This window comes from Lissotriton helveticus, chromosome 5_1 (genome assembly GCF_964261635.1).
Source record: "Lissotriton helveticus chromosome 5_1, aLisHel1.1, whole genome shotgun sequence".
Classification (NCBI taxonomy): Eukaryota; Metazoa; Chordata; class Amphibia; order Caudata; family Salamandridae; genus Lissotriton; species Lissotriton helveticus.
Genome location: NC_136065.1, coordinates 1,558,720,929 through 1,558,745,878, shown reverse-complemented (window position 1 = coordinate 1,558,745,878; position 24,950 = coordinate 1,558,720,929). Strand labels below are relative to the sequence as shown.

At 45.9% G+C, this 24,950-nt stretch overlaps 1 protein-coding gene across 9 annotated transcripts in view; it reads right to left on the bottom strand.

Moving 5' to 3' along the window:
• PLEKHA6 (pleckstrin homology domain containing A6) overlaps positions 1–24,950 on the bottom strand; it is a 687,077-nt gene that overhangs the window by 92,906 nt on the left and 569,221 nt on the right. For 8 of the 9 annotated variants that reach the window (XM_078644647.1, XM_078644649.1, XM_078644650.1 and 5 more), the window contains 7 exons: positions 19,396–19,500; positions 15,465–15,537; positions 14,125–14,225; positions 8,449–8,624; positions 6,280–6,762; positions 5,280–5,793; positions 516–602 (listed from right to left, as the gene is read on the bottom strand). In XM_078644647.1, coding sequence (XP_078500773.1) covers positions 516–602; positions 5,280–5,793; positions 6,280–6,762; positions 8,449–8,624; positions 14,125–14,225; positions 15,465–15,537; positions 19,396–19,500 — 1,539 coding nt within the window. The remainder of the gene's footprint in view (positions 1–515; positions 603–5,279; positions 5,794–6,279; positions 6,763–8,448; positions 8,625–14,124; positions 14,226–15,464; positions 15,538–19,395; positions 19,501–24,950) is intronic. The other variant, XM_078644653.1, reaches the window with a different exon arrangement.

Genomic DNA, 24,950 nt, shown 5'->3' with positions numbered 1-24,950 from the left:
TTGCCAATGCCGGTCTTCTATTGTACTGGATATAAACTTCATTTTTTCTGACAATTAATTAATTACTATTGATTTATATTTATTATATGGATTTCTGAAAAGACTAAGGTCAATAAAAAGCATTAAAGTGAGTTGCCAAACAGCATATTAAGGCATCCGAAATAAGAAATCCACCTTTATGAACAGATTTAGGCAGGAAAAGGTTAATAGGAGACCATGCTACTCCCTAAACATAGGCAATACGTCCAGAAACAAAGAACAGTAGTCACAAATAACGCTGGAGTTATCAATGAAGGGCAGCCTGCCACCCATATAAGTAGCGTTTCCTATGGACTACAGTTGCCTAATTGGAAATCAGCCTCTCAAGTATAAAACATATTGTTATTCATGTCCCTTGCCATGTCAGAAACTTATCTACGACCCATGAAGTAAAATGTCAATAAAATGTATAAAGAAGGCATTGCACGAATTGTTTGGAGCTTGCTTAGAAGAGGTTATTCACTGCCTGGACTTACCATTTTGTCGTGAATGTTGGGCGATCCTGGATAGTTGTAGGGGTACATGCCTGCTGCTGCCGGCCGCCGGTCTGCCATATAATCATACTGTGGAAACAAAAGAGACATATAATTAAGGTGGCCCAAACTCAAAGTCTCTGAGATCTGGCACAGAGCCGTCCGTCCACAGGTAAGACATGGCCATCCCACAGGCCTTTACCTAACAGTCGATGAGTCGGACAGTCTATAAGGACAGACTATGCCCGTACTTGCCAGCTCTGCAATCCCATTCTGAAGGTAAACAACAGAAAGTTAACCCCTCACACCCAAAGCCTCCAAAGAAGGACTGACAAAGGATAAACCCAGGACTAGTAGTTAAACTGCTGACTTTGGAACAAGAGGGTAGGTAGGGCATGAGTTTGAATCCCATCTCAGCTTGTCTTGACAGAAAGAATGTCTTCTCGTGGGTAAATCCTTTTATCTTCCTGTGCCTTAGATTCCTTAACCATAGAAAAAATAGCAGGGCGCAGCAACCTGCTTAACACTCGATTTAAGTGTTATGTATAAAAAAAAATAGGTCTTCATGAATAGCTCTACTGTTCACAGCTTGACACAGACCTTGGAGTTCTCTGCCCAATAGTAGATGGGGCATGACATGCCTACTGGAAAACAGTGCAGAGCTCAGTGAAAATATTTGCCTGTAACATGTTCTGCAGGTTAGTGTCACTGTGGACTTACAATATGTGCTGAATTATTCATTGCATAAGGCGTGAGCCTGAGGCCACTGAAGATACATACTAGATGAATGATTTATCACAGCGTTGTGATCCGTGGTGTAAAATCCCCCCCACCGCACCCAATGCCCCCGCTGTGACTTGTCTTCAGACATATGCGGTTTGAATGATTTGTTGCCATTCAAGCATTTGCATTACCCAGCACAATCTTGCAGTTCAGTTCTGCACATCACAGGATGTTGGCGTTGCTCCTTTTTGTGTTTGGTTTCCAAATTAGTGTTGTTAAAATCTGATTTCGTTGTGTTTTAGAGGGTTATTTGCCTTCAAAGGTCAATGAGGATTTTTTTTTCAATATTAATGAAGTTGCAACTTTTTTGGGTGATTGATTTAATTGCCTAGTTTGACAAAAAATGTCTTAGGCACCAAAATAAAAGTGGCCCCCATTAGCGGATCAGATAGTTAAATAAAAAGTGCCCCACATTCTGAAAATTGGGGGGTTTTGAAACTGTAAAGACGCGATTCATAGGTGTTTTGCATAAGTGTGTATTGGAAACTTCCATGCATCTGTGCTTGTCTCAGGCAATGTTTTTGGTAATAAACAAGTCAACAGTAAAAACCGGCCCAACAGATCATAAAACTGTCCCACGCACTGCCATAGCATCGGCCCACACGCTGACCAGAAAGAACAGCCCTTCTAGCCGCACTAAATAGCCCTACAGACCAGATCGACCTTGAGCTGATGGTTTGGGTTAGGGGAGAGTGAGCACCTGAGGTCTGACGTCCCATCACCTAGATATGCAGGGCTGAAGGGGGCCACGCTGTGCCGCAGAAATACTGACACGAAAGCAGATGTGAGGAGCCCACTGCCTAGTGAGCATAACCCTGCTAGCACTTAATTATTGGTTGCAACCATGCACAAGAAACAACATGGCGCACTGAACCGTGGTATGTCAGCGAGCTCTGTAGCATGGGCAGAGTCAGATCACATTTAGACATGACGTGCGATACATGTACCTTTAATCACACAGGCATGTAGATAGATATTTACATACACTCAAATAGTGCCTAGATGCGATAAAGCGCTGGGTTTCATTCTGGCTTTACCCATCTTCTTTCACACTGTCTGAAAGTATGCACTTGTGTAATGTGTTTCATGGCATTTAGAAGAAGTGCAAATAATGTTACACTATCATGTCAAAGTGCAATTCCGTATAAGTGTTTGTTCTGTTTCTCCTTTAGCCACATTCACAGATCTTCAGACACCGGTGCTGGATTGCAAACCGCTGTCCGTGTATCTGATCTCAGCCTTGAGCCTGGGTGAGACACACAGACACACACCCACCCCTACCTCTTGAGTTTTCAGGTCAGCCTGACTGAGGTCATCTCAGGCGAGGGGGGCGTGACACATCTGGTGGGTACAAACTCAATTAGTGATAACAGTATGAAAATGTCTGAAAGATTAGTCAATGGGGAATTTGAATTCAGCCCATGCCATCCCTTAAGAGGATGGCCTGCAGTTAGCGGGGAGACCAGCTGGGTTGTTTAAGGACAGTGATTTTGTTCACAAATAAGGAGGTTTTACTGAAATCCCAGATTAATTTGAAGCAAAGGACGTCCCATTACATTAGCGCGGCAGACCCCATGTAAGCTATTCGAGCTGCCTTCTGCAGCCTTTTAAAAGGGACCGGCGCTGCTCTGGGTCTTAGGGAAGGGGGAATGGGCTGTGGGAAAAGAGACTATTCGTGACCGGCAGACAGTTCCTGAAAGTCCACTAAACATCAGTCTATAAACTTTCCAAAATGTATATGGAAAGAAATCAATATGTAAACATTTACTGAACAATTTGATATGATTTTCTTATGTTTAGAAATAGTCCACGCAACTTTCACAGACCAATGACAACGCATCAAGAAGCATCTGTTCATCAATTCGGCAGAGATACCACTGTAGGGCTAGCTCCGAATCATATGTAAATAGAGTGCTCTTATAGAAACCTCTATAAGAGCAGACCTTCCCTCCCAGCCACTCACGGTGCCCGCTCGCCTCCGCTCATGGTGTCTGCAGGCTCGCAGTATAGTATTCGCCGATACTCTAAATGCTGGGTTCCTACACACAGTACATTTGTCCTATAGCTTCTGTTCAAGCCGCCTGGTCTTCCTGCTTCCAGGCGGAGGAAGGATACAGGCTAACGAGTAAAGGGTGCCAGGGACTGAACTCAAATTTCTTTTCATTTCAACAGTTGTCAACAGTGTTTACTAGTGAACAGGAGCCCTGCAAGGGTAGGAGGGAAGGGCGAAAGAATGAACACTTGGTACCTGAAACAAGAATTGGCAAAGCCAATAGGCCTCGCCTATGCAAGAGCTATATGTTTTGCCAATGTGTTTTAGCCATGTTGTTCACAAACGTGGCTGCGTTCAGCATGACTAAAAGTTAGTGGTGTAGAGGAGAGTGGCGTGGTAGAGGAGTGGCAAAGAGAGGAGTGGCAAAGAGAGGAGTGGCAAAGAGTAAAGTGTTGTTAAGTGGCACTGGGTGGAGTAGAGTAGCACAGAGTGGTGTAGAGAAGGGTAGAGTGCAGTCAAGTAGAGAAGAGTAGAGTGTCAGTGTAGAGGGGCGTAGAGTGAAGTGTCATAGTAGTGTAGCGTGGGGTGTCAGAGTGCAGTGGTGTAGCATGGGGTGGCACAGAGTGGAGTAAAGTGGCATGGTGTGGCGCAGAATGGAAGGGCATAGATTGTCATGGAGCGTCTTAGAGTGGAGTGTGGGTGGCGTAAAGCAGAGTAGAGTAATAAATTGGAGTGGTGGAGAATGGTGTGGCATAGAATGAAGTGGTGTAGAGAGGAGTAGAGTGGCCTAGAGTGAAGTGCATAGAGTGTTGTAGAGTGGCACAAAGTGGAACTGCGGAGAGTAGAGTGTCATAGAGCAGAATGGAGGAACATAGAGTGGAGTGTTTTGGAGTGGAGTAGAGGGAATTGCGTAGAGTGTCGCAGAGTGGCATAGAGAGGAGTAAAGGGTATTAGAGTGGAGGGGTGTTGAGTAGAGTGTAGTGGAAGGGCGTAGGCCGTATAGTGGAGTTAAGTGGAGGAGTGGGGGGTATAATGTCATTGAGTCTTGTAGAGTAGATTCATAGAGTGTAGTGACAGAATGGCTTTGAGTGAAGTGACATAGTGGCGTGGAGTGGCATAGAGGGGAGGGCGTAGAGTCGTGGAGTGTTGTAGAGTGGAATGTCATTGAGTGGTGTAGAGAGGAGTCGAGTTGTACAATGAAGTGGAATAGAATTGAACAGCGGGGCGTAGATTGGTGTAGAGGAGCGTAGAGTGCAGTCAAGTGTCCAGGAGTGGCATAACATGGAGTAAAGTGGTGTTTAGTATCCTAGAGTGGAGTTGCGTAGAGTGGCTTAGATGGTCGTAGAGTGGATAGTGGTGTGGAGTGGAGTAGAGTAGCCTCGAATGAAGTGGCAGAGTGTCCTAGAGTGGAGTGGCAGAGTGGAGCACAGTGTTGTATAGTAGAGCTGAATAGAGGAGAGGGGCGTAGAGTGGAGGGCCGTAGAGTAGTCGAGAGGCGTAGAGTGGAGAGGCATAGATTGAAGTGGCATAGAGTGGCATAAACTGTTGTGGAGTGTGATAGTGGAGTGTCGTAGAGTGAACTGTAGTATAGTAAAATTGCATCGAGTGCTACAGAGTGGGCTGTCAGGATATTGTGGAGTGGAGTGTTGTAGTGTGACATACAGTACAGTAGAGTAGAGTGGAGTGGAGTGTCGAGGAGAGGCATAGAGTGACATGGCACAGAGTGGAGTGGAGTGCCATAAGTATGGTTTGGTAGTGCATTGCCATTACAAACAACACGTTTTCAATTGAAATAACTATTACATTTGCACATACAGTTTAACTGATAAAACTATAAAACACAGAAATGATAACATGGAGAAAAAGGCATCCCCTAAGGTATGGATTTGTTTTCATTGTATTAAAATAGTTATTTCCACCAATTGTTTGATTTGTGCTTTCCTCATTCTAATAGTCTGGTAGGCTTCGATATAAAAAGAAGAGCCTTTTACCTTTGGAGAGCTGACCGAGCGCCTCATCATGTACGCCGCTGGGTCAGCGTAGATGGCTTCACTGCGTGGTGGTAGGCGGTCAAAGCGGGCACTGGGCGACCGGACAGGTGAGTAAAGCCGAGGTCGATTGTAGGTATTTTGACTGGGAGACCGTGGCACAGAGCGGGAGCGTGGCTGGAAGGATAGCCTCCGAAGAGAGTCCGAGGCACCGTCAATTTCATCATAGTACATGGGCTGCCGTCCATTCCCCGGTATCCATACAGACCCATCCGGCTGCCGACCATAGCTGTGGGGCTCCTTCCAGTCCCGGGGGTGAAAGGGGCCACCATTGCGGAAGGCTGGCCTCTTCTCTTCCACCGGCCATTGGTGGTTGGCCCGCTCGAAGGCAGGCATGGAACAGATGCTATCTGGGCGTATTCCAGGAGGGAAGAATGGGTAATCCTCAGCATACTGTGGCGAGTAAGGGTCATAGTAATCTCGTGCTCCATGAGGCACAGGGAAGAACCTGCTGGGGCTGAAAAACAGAAAGAGGCATTAAACCAGCTCTATGCACTGCTTCAAAAATACACAGCCCATGAACAACCAAACCACAACCACACAAAATGAGCACCGTAAAAGTTTTAATGATCTCAAGTCTAGACTGACATATTTTCTTATGCCCGATATATACATGTATAGTGATCGTACCCTATGGTCTCCCTGGCCCCTTCTAGGCATATCCCACACAGATTTCGCTCTATTATTTACTAGTTTTGCTCCATACACAAAGTAACTAACAAAATGGCTGCTCAGCATGCATCTCCTAGGGATGTTCTTTGCAGAGGTAGAGTTCGACTTGTTCCTCTAAGGCATACACCTTACAATTACAACGCTCAGGCTAACTCTCACTGATATGTCACATGGATATGTTAGATATGGTTTCAGGGCGGGTGGCTTTGCTTGCTTATGCTCACTGTTTAAGGACTAGCTCCACATTCTATATTGGATGCTCTTAGCTTACCTCTGCAGTTCCTCAGGAGGAGGAGCTCCCCGGCGCAGGTTCACCCACTGCTGCAACTGTGTCATGGAACTCTGGCGTTGTGCCACTTTGTCGGTGTTAGTGCGTGGAACGAAGCGGCGGTGGGCCAAATTATCACCCTCCACTGGTGGGTAGGCGGTACTGCCTGGTCTGCTGGGTGACTGGAACTGCCAACCATTGGGCTGAAGGGTTCGGTCCGCAGAGGTTGAGCCTCGGGGGGCATCGGGGTATGGGCTCCCTGGTTCTGATGGCATCTCCTGTGGGTTAGGCAACCCATTTGATTTGAGGGGTGGAACCTCCTTTTTGCTTTCCATCCGCTCTGCCCTTCGTTCAATCTTTTCCGATCCTCGTCCATCACCCTCTCCTCTCTGTTTCTCCAGCTCAGCCCTCTGACGCTCCCGATGGGACAAGAATCCATGGTGGTCCTGGCTGGGTGGTGTGTTCTCTGTGTCCATCGCCTCATTCCTAGAATACATACAATATTACTATTAATTAGCAAAGATAAGATTTGGGGACTTTCCAAAGTGGCCAACTCTCTCAACTGCAAAGAGATATCGCTACCAAAACTTATCAGTGGTGACCAAGTACATGCAAGAAAGTACTGTAAATAGTGAAGAAGACCTGCTGTCAGAGAGCACCCACACCAGGAGCTTTGATTGACACAGGGGGTGGTCTTTTATGGTCAAGGCTATGGAGGCTAATCTATGGCTAGGAACAAAGTGGAGGTGAAATTTGATATTTGGGGTAGAAAATAAAATCTATGCTTTATTTCCCTAACAGCAAAAGAAGATTTTTATTTTTCCATCTTGGGAAGACTCAACAAAGTTGAAAACGAATACAACCCCTGGGATATAATGCAGAGTGGACACGAGTACTAATGTCTACGTGGGGGCAGCTGTGCAACAACCAGTGTCAGTCATTTTCTGTGAACTTGTGCCAAAGAGATTGCCACTATCCTCTTGGTGCCATCAACACCAGCCTGTTGTTTGACACATCGAACATTGTGGATGAGATGCTGACAACCTGTCAGCTTTCTAATTACCTCCTTTCACCTATTCTGAAGGTGCTGCTCTGTACTTAATGGGCCACTGAACGTTTAACCATTTTTCCACTTAATATGAAGCTCACCTATGCAAGCTTTCTTGAAATTTGTACTGAGCAGAACCATTAAACCTAGATTCACATAGAAGGTTCTGCTTGTGTTTTCGTTTTCATATAGAATAAAGGATTATGTTACTTACCCTGTAAGCATCTATTCATAGCGTGTAGCGCTGCTGATTCAATTGCTATGCTTACTCTTGCCATTGAGTGTTGGGCCCGGACTTTGCAAGTTGGTTTTCTCGAGGAAGCTTTATGATCGGCATTGTGCGTCGATTCTCCTTCCTCTCAAGGCATGGGTCTGACTTGACAGAGCAGCAGTCTACAAGACTTTTTGCTACCAATCATTTAAAATACATAGAGTGGGCTTATGGCTCCTCCCATCGGAGTATGTCGCGCTCAACTAACGCTACTGGCAGGCTAAGGAATCAGTCCACCTTCAGAGGAGTAATTGCGCTGCAATGCATGAGGGACTACTTTACACCTGAGATGTCTAATGAATCATCACACCTGGTTATGTAATAGTTGTATTGTAGATAGAAGGTAGTCATTTTTGTTTTAATTTCTCATCATTGCAGCAGGGTTTATTAAACACTTTTTTCAGGGCTCAATTTGAAAGCTATATCTATTTGCTTTGCCACCGCTTATTTACATCATTGTGATTACGCTTGATATTTTTCAGTGATAAAGAGTGGTGCCTTAATAACCTTGAAGGCCACCTCAGCTTATCTAACTCTGGCAAAAACTCTGGCAAACAGGTGAACTAGGAAAGAGGGTAGTAGGTAAGATCTACATTTTTCTGAAACACCTGAGGCATCTAAAAGATAGGGACATTAATAAATTATTACAGTTGCAAGTTACTTTTTTAGGAAAATATTTCATTAATCAGAAAAAATACATTAACTGCATAGACAATCTGTCGGGCAGGAATATTTTTTTGAAGTTGAAAGACCAACTTAATAAATCATACTGACATCAGACAGAGGGGCAGGGACTAGTTTCCTTTTCAGTGCGGCTATGTGAACCAGTCCAGGAGAAAAGGGATGTGCTGACCTGTCGGTTGGCTGGACCTGCATGTTGGAGGCCTCACTCATGGCTTGGATCCAGGACTCCATCTCCTCTGCACTCTCAGCGCTGAAGATGTAGGTGCGGATACCAGCGTGCTCCGCCTGCGGAGAGATGCAGTTCTCATTACTGTCTAGAGATTCCCCTGGCCGGCAGAGGGTCACCTGGAGATAAAAAGGTAGAAGATGAGTCAGACTGCATTCCAGGTATGAGCTGAAAATGCACAAGCACATCTAGGGGCTCAAGAGATGGGAAGCACTCAAAGCACTACCTGGGGGTCAAATTAAAATCAGAAAGTAAAGCAGTGCAGGCTTTTGTTTTTAGTGAGGAACATCACCCAAAGCCTCTTTTGCAATGCTCTAGCAGACTAAGTCATGCAACCCTTATTTAAGGCATTTTAAAGCCCACCCTTTGGTTACTGCAACTAAAAGAAACTAATTGGGACAACGTGGCACTCTTAAGAGATGCCTCAAAAATGTGGCTTCAGAAATGGTCGCTTGAATCCAGATACACAGCAAACTGTTTTGTAGGGAAATTGAGACACTCCTCAATAAGCCAGAGCCTGTAAAGTTGACAGTCTTGAAAAAGTAAGGTATGTGCACTTGACTTCGTCTGGGATTTCAAACATTTCAGAGGCATCGGCTAGTCCGATTTCATCAAGTGACCAATGATGTACATAGCCTGACTGGTTCTCAATTTCCCTACAGAGCGGTTTGACTCTGCTCAGGTTGGCGGAGTTGATTTTCTCTAGAGTCTAGCATGTACCTGGCTCTGAAGCATAATTAAGCATCGATGGGGCTAAACTTTTTTTTAATTGAGGCATTTGTGCTGTCGTAGTAAGCAGATAAAGCTCTTGCACTCGGAATCCCCTGACCTCACCCAACCCACCTCAGAATTTCCATGCTCATCTATTCAATCATCCCCTGCGGCCCCACATTCTCATCTGTAGCCTCCCCGGTTTCTTTATCATAACACCTGTTTTCTCACCCACAGCATCACCGTCTCATTGTAGCCTCCCTGACAGCTCACCCGTGGCCTCCTTCACACATTTCCCTTGGTTCACCAAATGCATCAGATCTGGGTTTACCACTACCTAACCCATGACATTTACGACCTGCCATTCATGACATGCAGGATTATTATTATTATTATTATTGCATTTATAGCGCGCAACAGCTACCCACAAAGGGTTTCCCAGCGCGGCAGGGTCCCCAATATTTCCCAGAGAAGTCACAACTTCTCAGCGGCTGTATCTTCAACTCCTCACCTATGCCACACCCAACTTCTCACCTGCAGCAGCCACCATTTTTCACCAATTATGCCATCATCTTCTCTTCTACCGCCATTCAGACTATTCGCCCATAAATTCCACAGCTGACCTCACTACTTACCAATATCCTAATTAGAACCCATGGTACCCTTCACCATCATCTTTACAATGTCTCTGCCAGAATCCAGAACTGAACCTGAGCAGGTGCCCCAGCTATGGGTGAGACCTCCACACAACCTGCCCCATTCAGCCGGTCCCAACCCATAAATGTGCTAGCAGGTGCTTGACACCAAGAGCTGTAGCCGGAAGCCCATGCAATGCAAGTTAGAGAAGCGTGCAAACACAATGAGGAAATGAACATTCACTAGCACTTCATGATGCCCACAGATTGATGCACGAAGAACGTAGGTGACCCTCCACGTGGTCTTCCAGGCATGCAGAGCAAACGCACCCCTGCAGCGGTGTTATTTTTAAGCATGCGGTGCGAGTTTACCCTCTAGGGGTAGCATCTTTCAAGCATGCAGCAAATCGGAAGAAAGGCAGTACCTCTCAGCAAGGGTCTGTGGAAGGTCGCTCTGCTGTCCAGGGGCCCCTCACGTAAGAATTAGAAGGAAAGACAGAGACAAGGTCAAACCACCAAACACAAAGTGCAAAAGGAGTCAGAGGAAAGGCGTGGGAAGAAAGGGAGGTAAAAAGGTGCGTTTGGAAGACAGAATGGGGAGGTGGAAAGGGTAGTGGGTAATTAATACTGAGGGTAGCAGAGTTAGGCGGGGAGGGGAGAGTGGTAGAAGTGAGCATGATTAAGCCAGGACTGGGAAGTAAAGTAAGGGGGAGAGAAAAATAGCAACAGGGCAGTGAGGCGGAGTGGCGATGCAAGTCCGCAAGGGAGTGGGGTGGAATGAACATGTAGGTGGGGAATTATGGAGGAGTTAGACGGGTGAGAGAGGCATAGAAGGGAAGTGGATTAGGGAGAAAGAGGAGGAAAGTGTGCTGGGTAAAGTGACAGGACAAGGAGAAGCAGATAGGTGGGCTGAAGGCAAGACAGGCTGAAGAGAGATAAGTAAGGTGGGACAGTAAAGCATTGTAAAGAAAGAGAAGTATGGCAAGGCAGGGAGGGAAAGAAGGCAGACTGCCAAAGGAAGCAGGGAGTCGGGGCAGTGGTATTGCAAAGTGGGACAGGCAAGTAGGTAGGAAGCTGTTGGGGGCATAGAAGGATAGGGGCAGAACATTCACCAGAGAACATACAGGGGTGCCTGTGCCCAGTGTCTAATGCTGGGCACTACCCAGCTGGCTTCACCATGGGCGCAGCTTGTGAGACATGGGTAAAGGAAGATGCTGTGTGAGTAAGAAAAGGCCTCACTTGTCCTTGGGGACTTGTTTTTATTCTGAGTTGTGTGTTTCATGTCAACAAGTCAATTGATGTGTTCTGCCACCTGGTGGAAAGAAGATTAAACTGGGGCTGGAGGGGGCCTCAAGGACCACTGCGTGGATAGTGCTGGGTGAACATGTGACGAAGAGGCCTGACCCGGAAGGAACCTGCTCGCCACCTCCTCTCTAACATGCTGGAGTCGAAGTTCTGGTATACGGAAAGAGAACTTCATGTATTTCAGATTCCTGCCCAGACTCTGAGTGCCCAATAAAAAGCACTACATGTGTTTAACAACTCATTGGAGAAAGCTCCTAATTTTTAAACTAAAGAACCTGTGGAATTTCTGCATGACACTTCTGCAAAGTATTTATTTTTAAGGTTCAGTTAGCAAGGAAGACATAATTAACATGGTTCCACTGCTCGAATGGGAGAGAATGCACTTTGATGTCACAGAGGTGCATTGGCAGATTTGTATGTGGGGTTGCCTAGTCACAGAGCAAGAGGCTGTAGTGCTCTGCCAGGACCCCCAGGAGTCCCAGTGGTGGGAAAGGGAAGGAAACAAGAGTGGACGTGCACTGGCAGAGGGGTGTGCACAGCTCTTATGAAATGCAGAGCTCAATCTCAATGCTTTTCTGTCATTTTTTTATTTCCACTTTTTTCCTCACGTGAGCAATAATATTTTTTGTGCACACTTTAGCATGTGATATTTAGTTCCACACTTGGTGTTAGAGGCACGTTATTCAAAACCCAGAGTTTGGAGATATATCGATACTCGGTGTACCTTTCAATTCTATGCATTAATCCTCAGTGCGGTTTTCCTGATGAAGGCACCATGTTGGGCAAAACGCGTGTTGTTACATTGAAAAATCGACACTGCATCATTTTATTTATCCCTATTTTGTCCTTGTCCCTTATCTATTCCTTTGGCTCTTTGTTTTTTTGTATATTGTATGTATACATTGCGATGTTATGTTATAATATATTAAGCGATTATTTTTACTACATTTTGTGAAATGACATCAAAGTACTTATAGTTGCACTAATCTTATTTTGACATAGCTTTTTAATAATTGTTGTCTTAAATCGTTCTATATTGTTCCGTCACTTCATGTATGTCTATTGTCCATTGATAAAACTTCATGAATTCATGAGCTTCGAGCCATTTTTTAACAGTTTGTATTAATAAAATTGATCTTTGTATAATTAACAGTGGTACATTGAGTCTAGTGCTATTACTGTAAATGTATGGTCTGATATATTTTATGACCATCTAGTTGCCTAAGGATTTCTCGCACAGCAGTGGTGCTTGAGCCAGGGATGAGGTACATTGGCAGGGCCCGCTGCGAGTCTCTGCACTGAACAGAGGCAGTGTTTCAAGTCTTGCCGGAAGACACATGAATAAATATGAACAGTATAGCAAAGGCGCCAATCTAGTTTCGAACCACACTCTAGTCTTTCTCCCCCTTAGGCTCACGCACCCGACTCCCAAGGTTGATTTTACAATCAGGAATGAATTAATGAATGAAAGAATATTTATTGAGTGAGTCTGAGACCTCAAAGGTATCCTGATGCTTGTCTCGTAGAAGAAAACCTGTCAGAGAGAGTTAGCCGTGGCTGAGTTTATGCTGGGAAGAACCAGGTGTTTAGCATCTGCCTAAACCAGAACAGATCTTGATGTGCTCTTGTTGAAGGCGGGAGGCTATTCCACAGTTGTGCGCCCATTGCTGAGAACGCCCGGCCGCCAGTCTCAGGTTTATAGAATTTAGAGCTCAAAGAATGCAAGGAGCCCTGCGTGATGTACTAATAAAAAATATTAAAATTCAAAATGGAAGGCTGCCACTGATTTTTTTAGGTAAATCTTTTAATGATGCAGTTGAGCTGATCTATAAAGGGAGTTGGTAGTTAAGGCGCACAAAGGGGTTTGTTGGGCCATTCCAGGAAGATCTAACCATTGTGTGGTATCAGAATCAATTCTCGCAGTACTGTTTTCCTTTTAACAACAGAAGTGTTCTCAAGACGGATTAGACACTAATGATCATGTATAATTAATTAACTTACAAATGAATTCAAAGCCAAATGTGCAGAATGACAGGCCTACAAGTTAACGATCAACGCGCTCTTTCATCTGGGTTATGCTTGGTTTTTTCAATATTTGGGGCACCCTTTGTAAGATGAAACAGGAGACCCTACCGGACCACTGAGAGGAATCTGGAATGACTCTTCAGCGGTGCTTGAGCACCGTCGTGGATGAGACTGAGGCAACATGATGCGCCAGAAGGGCAGACTATTCGGTCAGGATGTATGCCCAAAATAAAGGTTGCTCAGGGACATATAACCAGGGCCCCTGAAACTATGCGATTCTGTGGCCTCTGCCTTTTCCACATAATCATGGATTGCCACATTTGCCACGTAATCGATCGTCTGCTGTATAAGCTACCGATTTTAACGTATATTTTTGTTTTAAGCTCAAATGGTTTGAAAGTTACTGAGCTGTGCTGAGCCATGTTGCCGTGCAGTGAAATGCCCTATACAATGGTTGACTATCATCTTTCAGTTGCTTATTATCGTATTTGGATGTTAAACTGGTACTAATAAGGTAAAACGCTTTGTCCAGATGTGAAAAATGACAAAATATTATCACAAAATGTGCTTAGATTGCCTAATGTGCCTTTTGTTGCTGCATTATTTAGTCTACCTTGCCACATAATTTGGTCCTCAAATGCCACATAATTACAGTGGACCTGCATACAACTCCTCCTCTGGTATAGCTCTTTAAGTCTCTTAGACGTCTACCAGCCAATCAGCAAGTGGGGACATTCGTGGAAGGGGCGAGTAAGGGCTAGGATCATGGGAGTCTAAAAGTTTTGTAAAACAGGCACAACAATCCCCTGCCTCACTCTGAGGTACCGAATAGGTTTACAGCCCTAAAAAGGTGTTTAGTAAAACCACATCCAGCTGTGAAGGATGTCCGAAGGCAATGCCACTCTCCCTCCATCCCGCCCCTCCCCCCTTCCCCAGCACTGACCTTGAAGGTGAACTTGCGGGTGATGTTGTCCGTGGGCTGCGCGGCCGAGATGCAGAAGCTCAGGATGGGGATGCTCCCGAGGACGCCCTCCTCCTTCTCATCTAGGGAAGAGAGAGACCTTTTAAAGACGCAAAACCAACAGCAACAAGACAGGCTTTAGAAGGGACAGAACAGCAACGCCACGGACATGCAAGACAGCTGCTCGACCATAGAGAGGCGCAAGAGAGCTCAGGCCATCAAGAGAGGCAGCCACCAGAGTATTGGAGCATCCGAAGGTACGCCATCATGGACAGAGAAGAAAGACCCAACACTTTTAGAGGAGACACCAACAAGAGAGAGAGAGCACACCATCAGCCACAGAGAGGATACAAATCAAACCTCAGAGATGCAAAGCCCAAAACAAACACTCGATGTAGCTCTCTTGAAAACCTGGGTCGTCTCCACCCTCACTCCGCCTGGGTGCGGTTGTGCTGCCCTATTTGGTCGTGGGCCCTGGCTGCAAGCTTCCCCACAGCCAGAGACCACCTATCTCCAGAAGGACCTTCCACTCTCTGCCGGCTCACTGCACGCGCTCTTCTGTTCCCCACACACAGGATGACAATACAGGATGTTAATAATGCATGGGTGCCCGGGGCATTGCACAGGCCTTGGCAGCCACCGCACGCTACAAGCAGCAGGTGCCTGGGAAGCTTAGGAGTTAGCAGGCAGCCTGGATTGGACACTGAACGGGGGAAGCTTAGGGATGGAAGCTGCTGGGAGGAGAAGGAATGGGACATTTAGGGTAATGGAGAGAGGAGGTGGGTAGCAGAACATTGTAGCAAAAGAAGGAAGGAGAATTTGGGAAAGTAAGGAGGAAATGGGGTGTGAAAAGGAGAGCTAGAGACCTAGGGAAATGGAGGAGTGAGGTACATTGAGTCAAAACGGATGTGAAAACAACAAAGTAGAGACGGCAGTGGAGTGGTGAAGTAAGAGTCTTCCTATTCCAAGGTATCCTTCCGCATAAAACATCACTATGAACCACACGTCGCAATGGACTCCCCCCAACCCCCAAGGTCATATGTATTCCATAAGAGGGGTCCATCCCCCTCCCTTGTAGCTATAAAGAAGCACTGGGTTTCTCTACTGGTAACAAATTAATGCATAGATCCCTGGTTACCTCCAATCCCCCCCACTACCCTCCCCATCCATAGGATTTGCACCCCTCTAGTCAGATTGACTTGGTTGCTCTTTTCATCGTGCTGTCTCAAACATTTCCTGCTGCGTCCCTTTTTACTCTGCACATCCGTTTGCAGCGGCGCGCACCGGGGCAGGACCACGCACACCTGCGCTGACAGACTCACCTTTGTAGTAGAAGAGGCACCTGTCCACCAAGACGAACCATCGCTTGTTCCACTTCTTCACCCCGGAGCTGGCCTGGTGGAGAGTCAAGCAAGAGAGTGAAGAAGAGCTCTAGAGAACCAGTAAGCCCTCCCGCATGTCCCTCAAACACTACGAGGAAAGGCGGATGATGGAGGGTCAAGGAGACCTTTGAACAGGTCTGTTTGTGGAGCCTGGAGCTCCTAAGGTGGGCCCAGGGGACAGCACCTTCAGAACCAGGTATTGAATGGGTTAAATAAACATGCACAACATGTACTAATGATGATTGCTTCAAGGTGTTGATCAGCTGCCTTGTTATCTTTTAAGTTGGTGGATGTCCACATAATGTTTATATCACATGTGCAGTTTATGTAGGAGGTTCACAATAGGGGTCTTTCTGGGTTTGAAAGTATTGCTTGCATTACATACAGTAGAGGGTGGTTGAGTCAATTTGTAATTACGGGTACTAGGAAGTGCTTAAATGCCACACTGCTTGATGGTCGGTGGTAAAGACATCTCAACAACCACTGGGCTTGCTTTGTACAATGATTAAAGTATCCGCCACTTCTTGTCAATGTTAAGCGTCTCTAGAAAGACTATTTAAAGCCACATTCCTTTAGAGAACAAAACCGTTTCTTTCCGCTTATGTTCACATCCACATATTGCCTGCTGTCATAAAAACCCACCTACAACGTTCCTTAAAATCCTGCATGAAAAAATGACTTTAAATTAATCTTTTACCTCCATTATTTAATTTGAATGCACCTCTGCTTCCCTTATGCGTGCCGCTTCTGTATATAAACTACTCTAAATCTCATGGCTGTCCCAAGCTTTTTTTGAAATCACAACAAATGTACTAATTCCAGTATACATTTGCTGCACTCCTTCTAAAGATCACACCTAATTAACCGATGTGCCGTAAAGAAACTAGAGTAAATGCATGGAATGGTTTACTTTAGTATGTACAAATAACCTCAATGACCAATGGACTGACCACTAACGTCATGCTCCCAGGTAGCGTACTACTCCCTGCAAATCATTGTCAACCTTTTGCAAGAGGAAGTAAGTGCTATATAAATGCAAATTCAATTTAGTACTTGTGGTGTAACACAAAATAATGTGGATCTCCTACAAAATGTGGTGAGGGGCCTCTGATCCTCTCGGATATTTATATCCAGGGGTCTGGATTGGAGCTGGCGGCTCCGCAGTGGCCTGTGCTACGCCCCTGCCACTCCCTGGTGAGTGGCAGGGGCGTAACACAGCCTCCTGAACAGGAGATTGTGGAGGTGTAAGGTTGAGCATTGGGCAGTCTGACCTATCATTCAGCAAAGCGCTCTTGCTCACACTGGCCCACAGTCTTAAGGGGTGGAGGGAATTAGAGAAGTGTAGAATAGGACTCGTGCCCACGTTTCCCCAACATAATTACCCAAACTCTCTAACCCCACACTAACCAGTGCCTTTACTCGCTTACACTCGAGTCTATCCAGTTTGCTCTAGTCACTGGTTTTTTTCTCCTCTGTTCTACAGCTAGCTCCTAGTTCACTACCGTGCTCTCTGGCTTCCTCTTTCTGCGTTCGCGCGCCCCTTTCCTATAACCCCCCTTGGTCATTCCAGCAGCACACCCTCTGTCCATCGCTCTCCATCTCTTTTACCATCTATGCTTCAAACCTGTCCTTCTTGTTCTTCCCATAGTCATTTGTCCCCTAAACATTCCCCATCTCGCTTTCTCGTCCACTTCTCCCTCTAGCCTCCTTTACACCACCCTCTCTTACTCATGTTTCCTGTCCAATTCTGCTTCGTTTCACGCTGCCACGCTTCCCCCATCTTCCTGCTTGTATGCTCGGTTTCTTGTGCTCATCCATCCCTTGTCTCTCCATTCACCACCTCTTCAGTGAAAGTAATAATAAAATGGCACTTGGATGAATTTGCAGGTTTCCTATCAGTGGGAGAGATAATTTGCTTTCTTGAGCTCCCATAGCTACCTTCCAGAGCAGAGTTAGTTTGCACATTTAGAAATGAATGTATGATGTTACATGGCTTAACTACGCATACCTTTACCATGCATAGTAAGTATATGTAAGGTAAGTATAACTTAATTTATATTTTTTTGTATATACATACCTTCTTTTGGGGGAAACCCCTCAAGTTTTAATTGACTCCTAACCTCCTTCTATCACTACCCGACCTAAACTGACCCATACCTCTCTTTACCACTGTACACTCCTACACCCTAAAATAACCCTCTTTACAAAATATTTATATACACACACAGAGTGTGTGTGTGCACACGCGCACACACTTACCTATATTTAGCATGCACAATATTTCATATGCGTGGTAAAGCCTGCCTGGTAAAGGAGTTGTGCTAGCAAGAAACCTGGATACATGGATTGAAATCTGGTATGCGCATACTTGTCAATGAACCCTTTTTCACTTTAGGGCAGCTTAATAATTGGCTCGCTTTGTAGCCTTGGCAATTATGGGGGTCATTGAGAGGATGACAGACTCAGGGAGAGGCAGAGATGGGAACTATGCGTTTTCTCAGTTTACATTAATGCATTCTTCCACATAGGCGGTGCAATGTGAATGTAAACAGAGGCATAAGGACATAATGTAAATTGCCCAGGATCACGCATTGTGTCCAATTTGGGAACCAGCAAATGAAACCAAAATGTTTTGTCGGAATTTGAAAATTGGCTACTAGAGCGTCTTCAGAAGAAACCCAAATGTTGTTACGAAATTTGAAACTTGGCCACTAGAGCTTACGTTAAAAAGAACAAATAATTTTTGTACAACAATAAAAGGCAATCGAAATAAAAGACATTAAGACATGCAATCACAACAATAAAAAAGAGTCGTACAGAATATTCATCTTTGGAGAGCATGGTGGCCTATACAGAGGTCTATATTATTTCGTGCATGAGCAGGGACGTGGAAAATGCGAAGATTGGCTGATGGCTTCACAAGCCATTGTAGTGCAGCTGGCCCCTCTGCAGACTTCTATTTCAGTTTGTAAACTTCTGCCCTTTTATTTTTCCGTGAAAGCAATAAGATCTTATAGAGTCAAGTGGGGGAGGCCTTAGGTTGGCTTTAAACTGCAAATACGAAGATCCCGCGGCTAATGAGCAAATACTAGCATTGCTCTACAGCAGAGGAGCCTGCAGAAAACCCCTTAGGGCAAGGAGAGCCTCGATGGAACTTGGACAGCACACCTATAAGGCCCATCACCTCCTGGGATTATGCTCTGTAATAGCAGTGAAGTGTCTGAAGACAGATGCACAATGAAAGAGAAACTTTGTGTTAGCTCCCCTCTGCCAAACGCAGCCAGGTGTTTGGCATGCATTGCGCGGCCACCTCCAACCTCTGCCTTGAACAGGCGCTGCAGGTGATGGCTGCTAGCGAGATGAAGTTTGAGAAGACTTAAGTAAATTGTTGTAAGATTAGATATGGCGTCTGTCGCTCGAATCTGCAAGGAAAGGCCCGCAGTGGGACACTTTTTGCCGTTCAGTGTTTCCGGCAGGTCAACGCCAGGACTAACACCGTGAAACCCAACAGCCCAGCCATAAGGTTTATCCAAACCTAAAGCATGAAACATGGCCGGCTAGAGATCACAGAGCGCAAGTCCAGGGTCCCTCTGGGTGGAACAGCCAGACAAGCTTGGCCACTTCATTGTCTTGTGGGAGGTTTTCGATGGTAGAAGGTGGGACAGCCGCACGCCTCACCTGCTTATACAGACAGCCATACTTGGCACTTCAGCATTTTTTTTTTTTAAATGGGGGGCGGGGGGGAGGGGGAGTGTGAGGGGAGAGCTATGCTCCTCACCTGCTTGTACATTAAGCCAGTCTTGGCCACTTCAGCTTTTGGGGGGAGAGGGAGGATTTACAAGGGAGGAGGAAGGGGGGCTGGCAGTCTCACCTGCTTGTACAGCCAGCCGCTCTTGGCCACTTTGGCGTTGGGATTCCTCTTCATGGAGTTGGACCGTTTTCCAAAGGCGATCCCTTTCTTGGAGGGTCTGGAGGGCTGGGGAAAAAAAGTGGCAACAATACATCATCTCACCACCACAGAGATCCTGAACATTACCCTCTGTACAACACATCGCTCTAAGTCCATTCATTATACCTTTACATCAATGAGTATCATTTACGCAGTTTTCAAATAACGGGCACCAACCACCGCTCGTACTTAAAGACGACTATATAGAATAGTAGGGGATTTTTATCAACATGCAGAACCAAAGACCACCAGCAGATGGCGGCACCATACCACGGCTCCAACGTTCCTGCCAAAAGTGAGGCTGTGAAGCAACAAATACGCAAAGGTGGCGATGGCTTTACCGTCGAGTTAACCAGGGCCGACTTTAGCGCTGGTGGTGCCCGGTGTTTGCCGACACCCCCAATTACCTCATTCGCTACGGATTTCCCCAGTACCACCCGTTAACAGTGCTCCTCAAGTCTCCATAACCTCTCTCTCGCTTTCATTTCTTGTGTTTTATAGCGCCACTCATGCCATTGTAGGGTGTCAGAGCACTTGACATCACACAAACATTACACAAAGCCAACGAATCATACATGTACGAAGCAGGGAATAGGAAATGTTGCATACGACAAAGGACTCCAAGTTGTAGGAGTCACATGTCACCCACACTGGTAAACAGTATGGTTAAAGTGTGCTTGGTCTGGAGCAGCACAAACTCAGAATTTAGAACGTAATACCATGGTTGGGGGGTTGTCCTTACTAATAAGAATTGTTTTCTACGCAAATAAACCATTTTTTCAACATTAGGATACTGAAAGAACGGGTAAGAAAACTATGTGGTAACCTATATTTTACAATCTGCATCCAGCTCTTTGATAACACTTAATCGGTCACTGTTCTATGTCTGGATTTTAACTTATAAACTGCAAGTAACAAAAGGATTTCTGTGTACAAGCAGTAACCAACTGAACTATTTACGTTATATGTACTTATGTGATCTGCATGGTGCACATTCTTTGCAACAGGCATATTAACCTTCTAGGTCATGATGAGTCAAAATTTCCACTAGACCAAATTCCGATCTCTGTCCAGCAGTCCCGTTAATCAACAGTTATCTTGAAATTTTTATTGTTGCCTTGAAATTGCTGTAGGCAAAGAAGCTGTAGCAGGTGCATTTACATTCACAATACATTTGAAAACACTGCGTAAAGGTCAGCGCCGGTGCCGTGGCACCAATCGCACTGCCCTAGAGTCAGCCCTGAGTTTAACTAAACTTTCCTCACTAGCAATTACATAGCGCTCTCTACCAACCGAACTGTCTTTAGAAGCAGGTAAAGTCCGACGTGCTGCGGGGCGGTGGGGAGGGGCAGGTGGGGAGGGGCAGGGTCTCGGTCTTCACTAGCCTGACACAAGCACACATTGGTTGTCTTACTTGATTTTTCACCAAGTGAAAAGCAGACAGCTTGTCGAGGCATGGGCCGATTTAAGCAGAGAGACTTACCTACCACAGTGCAGCAGAGATTCACATGGGAACAAAGAAGTGCTCTCCAAACTGAACTGGTGTAGATGCGGGATTAAGGGGCAGGTCTAGTAAGAAGGTAAGGGGTACGCTAAATGGTAGGGAATGTCATGGAATTTCCTCACTTTCTAGTTGTGCATTTATTTATTTTATTTTATTTTGAGAGTTTTATATAGCGCGAACAAGATCTTTGCAGATAACAGAGCGCTTTACACAGGCAGGTGGAAGGGTAAGGGAACAAGGGGGCATAATAGGGAGGTAGATCATCAAGTTCATGTACATAGCAAAAAAAAGAAAAATTACGTAAAGTACACGTATGAGGTAGCACGGCCTAGTTGGAGCGTAGGCCATCAAAACGTTGTGACTAATACCGAAATCGATAAAAAACTGATCTGAGGGAGCAAGGATCTAAGCACTTTAGACTAATATAAGTTCAGACACACGTACATAGGAATATATAGGCTATATCATAACAGAATACAGATAATACTGTTCGCAATGTAAATCAAACAAATTGTTCAAGTGTATTTAGCCATAAGGATACTTTTGACTTCTTTCTTAAAAAGAAGGGAGGAAGAGATGAGCCTCGTTTCAGGAGGAAGTGCGTTCCAGATCCTGGGCGCCATTCCAGAGAAGGAGCGTTTGTAAGTTTTTCCTTCCGGAATCTTCGCGGTTTCAACAGAAGATTGTTTGTGCTCCTGGTAGCTCTGGACCCACCGGACATTGTCAACTTATGAGTGAGGTAGCTGGGTGATTTCAGGTGTATAGCCTTGTGCGTCATGCAGGCAATTTTCAGCTGTATTCTGGCTTCAAGAGGCAGCCAGTTCAAGGATTTGAAGTCAGGGAAGATATGCGAGTGCTTTTTTGATCCAGTGATGAGTCTTGCAGCCACATTTAGTGATGCTCTGAGGGGTGCAGTTGTCGTTAGGGGGAGGCCACAGAGGGCCACGCTGCCGTAGTCTATGCGAGGGATGACTAGAGCTTGTACTGCTGTTTGGAAGTCTTTTGCTGGGAGGAAGGGTTTCAGTTTCCTCAAGGTATTTATTTGGAAGTTCGCCCCCTTAGTAGCCTTGCTGATATGCTGCTGCATGTTGAGGTTGGTGTCTAGTGTTATGCCCAGGGATTTTGCTGAGTCCACGATGGTCGGTTGGACATTGAGTGCTGTTAGGTGCTTAAGCCATGTTTGTGCTGAAGATATTTTCGTGGGAGGTGAGATGAGGAGGAACTCAGTCTTCATAGCATTGAGTTTGAGGTGGTTGTCAGCCAGCCAAGATTGGGTGCTTCTGATCGTTGAATTCAGACTCAGGATGTCTTTGGGGGATTGTAACTTGAGATATATTTGCGTGTCATCAGCGTACATGTGAAAGTGTACATTGGATGCTTGTAACAGAGTGGTGAGAGGTTCCATAACAAGGTTAAACAGAGTAGGGGATAGGCAGGAACCTTGCGGGACACCTAACGATACCGGTACTGGGGAAGACAACAGGTTTTTGCTCTTGAATTTTTGAGACCTGTTGTGTAGAAAGGAAGTGAACCAACGAAGCACAGACCCAGAGAAGCCCATTCTTGTCTTAAGGAGTTCGAGTAAGTTCTCATGTTTCACTGTGTAGAATGCTGAAGAGAGATCAAGAAGGATGAGGAGGCAGGTATCATTTTGATCTAAGATTTGGATGGCGTCGTCAATTATGTGGGTCATCGCGGTTTCAGTACTGTGCCCTGCTCGGAAGCCTGATTGGTGTGGGTTGAGGAGGTCGAACTGTTCTATGTGCTTTGTCATTTGTAGTTGGACGCATTTTTCTAAAAGTTTGGCGAGCGTGGGAATGTTGGTAATCGGACGGTAGTTGTTTAGGTCCGTGGGGTCGGCAGTTGGTTTCTTCAATAAAGGTGAAACTTGTCCAACTTTGAGGGAGTCCGGGATGGTTCCTTGTTGTAGTGAGCTATTGATAATTTTAGTCCAGAGTGGGAGTAGCAAAGGGATGAAGTCTTTTACGGCGTTAGCAGGAAGAGGGTCAGTAAGGTGATTGGATGGTTTTAGGGTGCTGAGTATTCTGTCAATTTCTTCTTCAGAGTAGGTGTCAAAAGATGCCCATGTCGCATTGTTTTTTAGTTTATTTGGTGTTGAGCAGTTGGGTATTGAGTAGAGGCCTGCGTCATTGAGGAGGTCGCTCCTTATATTGTCAGTTTTTTTGTTAAAGAAAGCTGAGAAATCTTCACAGGAAGGAGTAGTGCTCATGATGTCGACAGCTGGGAGTTGTTCCTTAGATTGAGATCGGATTAGCTCGAACAGTTTACTTGGACGGTTTTTCGCTTGGTCTAGCTACATTCTGAAGAACTCTGACTTTGAGCGTTTTATTTTCCTGAAGTATGCATTTCTCTTTTTCCTCAGAGTTTTGAGATGCAATGTCGAGGGAACTGCTCTCCAGGTGCGCTCTGCCGTTCGCATAGCCCGTCTCTCTTCATTGAGACTCCCGTTGTACCAGGGGTTGGATATCTTAGTGGATACTCTTTTCAGTTGCATTGGAGCGGCCTCATTGATTATTGAGGCCATGGAGTTGAGATAGTAGTCAGTTAGGACCTGGACGTCTGTAGTGTCGGTGGGGGGGGAGTAGGATATTGTAGCTGTTGGGGGGTAGAGAGTTTGGATTGAGTTTCCTCGTGTCTCTTTTCCAGACTTTGGGCCTGGCGTATTGCATCGGGATGAGTTTTACTTTTTCCTTGATGAGGAATGTGATAATATGGTGGTCTGACCAGTCACAAGGTTGTATTGAGTCAAGTTGAGTGGTGCCTTCTTTGGAAATGACCAGGTCGAGGATAGAGCCTTTGTCATGTGTCGGGGAGTTGCAAATTTGAGTGAGGTCCGAAGCGGTAAGGAAACTTTTGAGGCTATTAACTACTGCGTCACCGCAGTCATTCCAATGGAGATTGTAGTCATCAAGGTAAATTTGTGTGTTTTTCCGACCTGCGTTGATTGATATTGTGTCCATGAGTTGTTGGGAGAAGACGATGTTGTCCCCCGGGGGGTGGTACATGATGTGTAGTGAACAAACAGGTTTGTTCTCACTGGTGACATCAAGGCAGAAGTATTCACAGGAGGTAAGAGAAGGAGCGGTGACTTTGTTAATAGAGAGGTTGCTCTTGTAAATGCAGGCGATTCCGCCACCTGTCTTGTTGTTGGGCCTGTCAAGTCTAGAGATGCAGTAGTTGGGGGGGACTAGGATATCCAGGATAGGATTGGAGGCTTCAGTTAACCATGTTTCAGTTAGTATGGCCAGGTCGAGGTTCCTAGACAAGATGAGGTCAGCGACCTCTGTCGCGTGTTTTTGGGCCGATCTACAGTTGAGAAGTGTGCATTTGAGTCTGGGGGTGCACGGGGAGGTGGAGGGTACCGTAGCGAGAGGGACTTTAGTGAGGTTGTTGGGGACAGAGCCTCTGTTGCTATGCGTGGGGTGCCTGCTAGGGTTGGAGAGAATCATAGAAATGGGCATGTGCGTGGCGGTTAGGCTGTTTTGGGTTGCCGGGACATATGTGCTGAGTAGGGTGAGTATGTCGCGGTCCGAAAGAGTCTTGATTGCGCGCTGGGGGCGGTTGGCGGTATTGCGAGAGGGGATAGAGGTCCAATGTAAGGGGCGGTTAGGAAGTGTCTTGATAGTGCGCTTAGGCCTGTTGGAGGTATTGCGAGAGGGGATAGAAGTCCCATGTAAGGGGTGCCTAGGATGTGGGGGGGAGTTGTTCATTCGTTGACATGTGGTCGTGCGGGGGGGTGCGGGAGGAGTAATTCTTTGAGCGAGTGGAGCTCTTCTTTCACTTGGAGGAGGGTGGTCATGATTATATCCAGCGTGAAGTTGGGAGTGGGGTTAGAGTTATTGGAAGGGTAATCAGCGACAGGAGGGGTGAGGCAGATGCGGGACGAGTGGAGACTGGTCGTTGCGGGGGGGCAAGTGTAGTGATGGGGAGTGAGAGTGGGGGGGGGGATGTT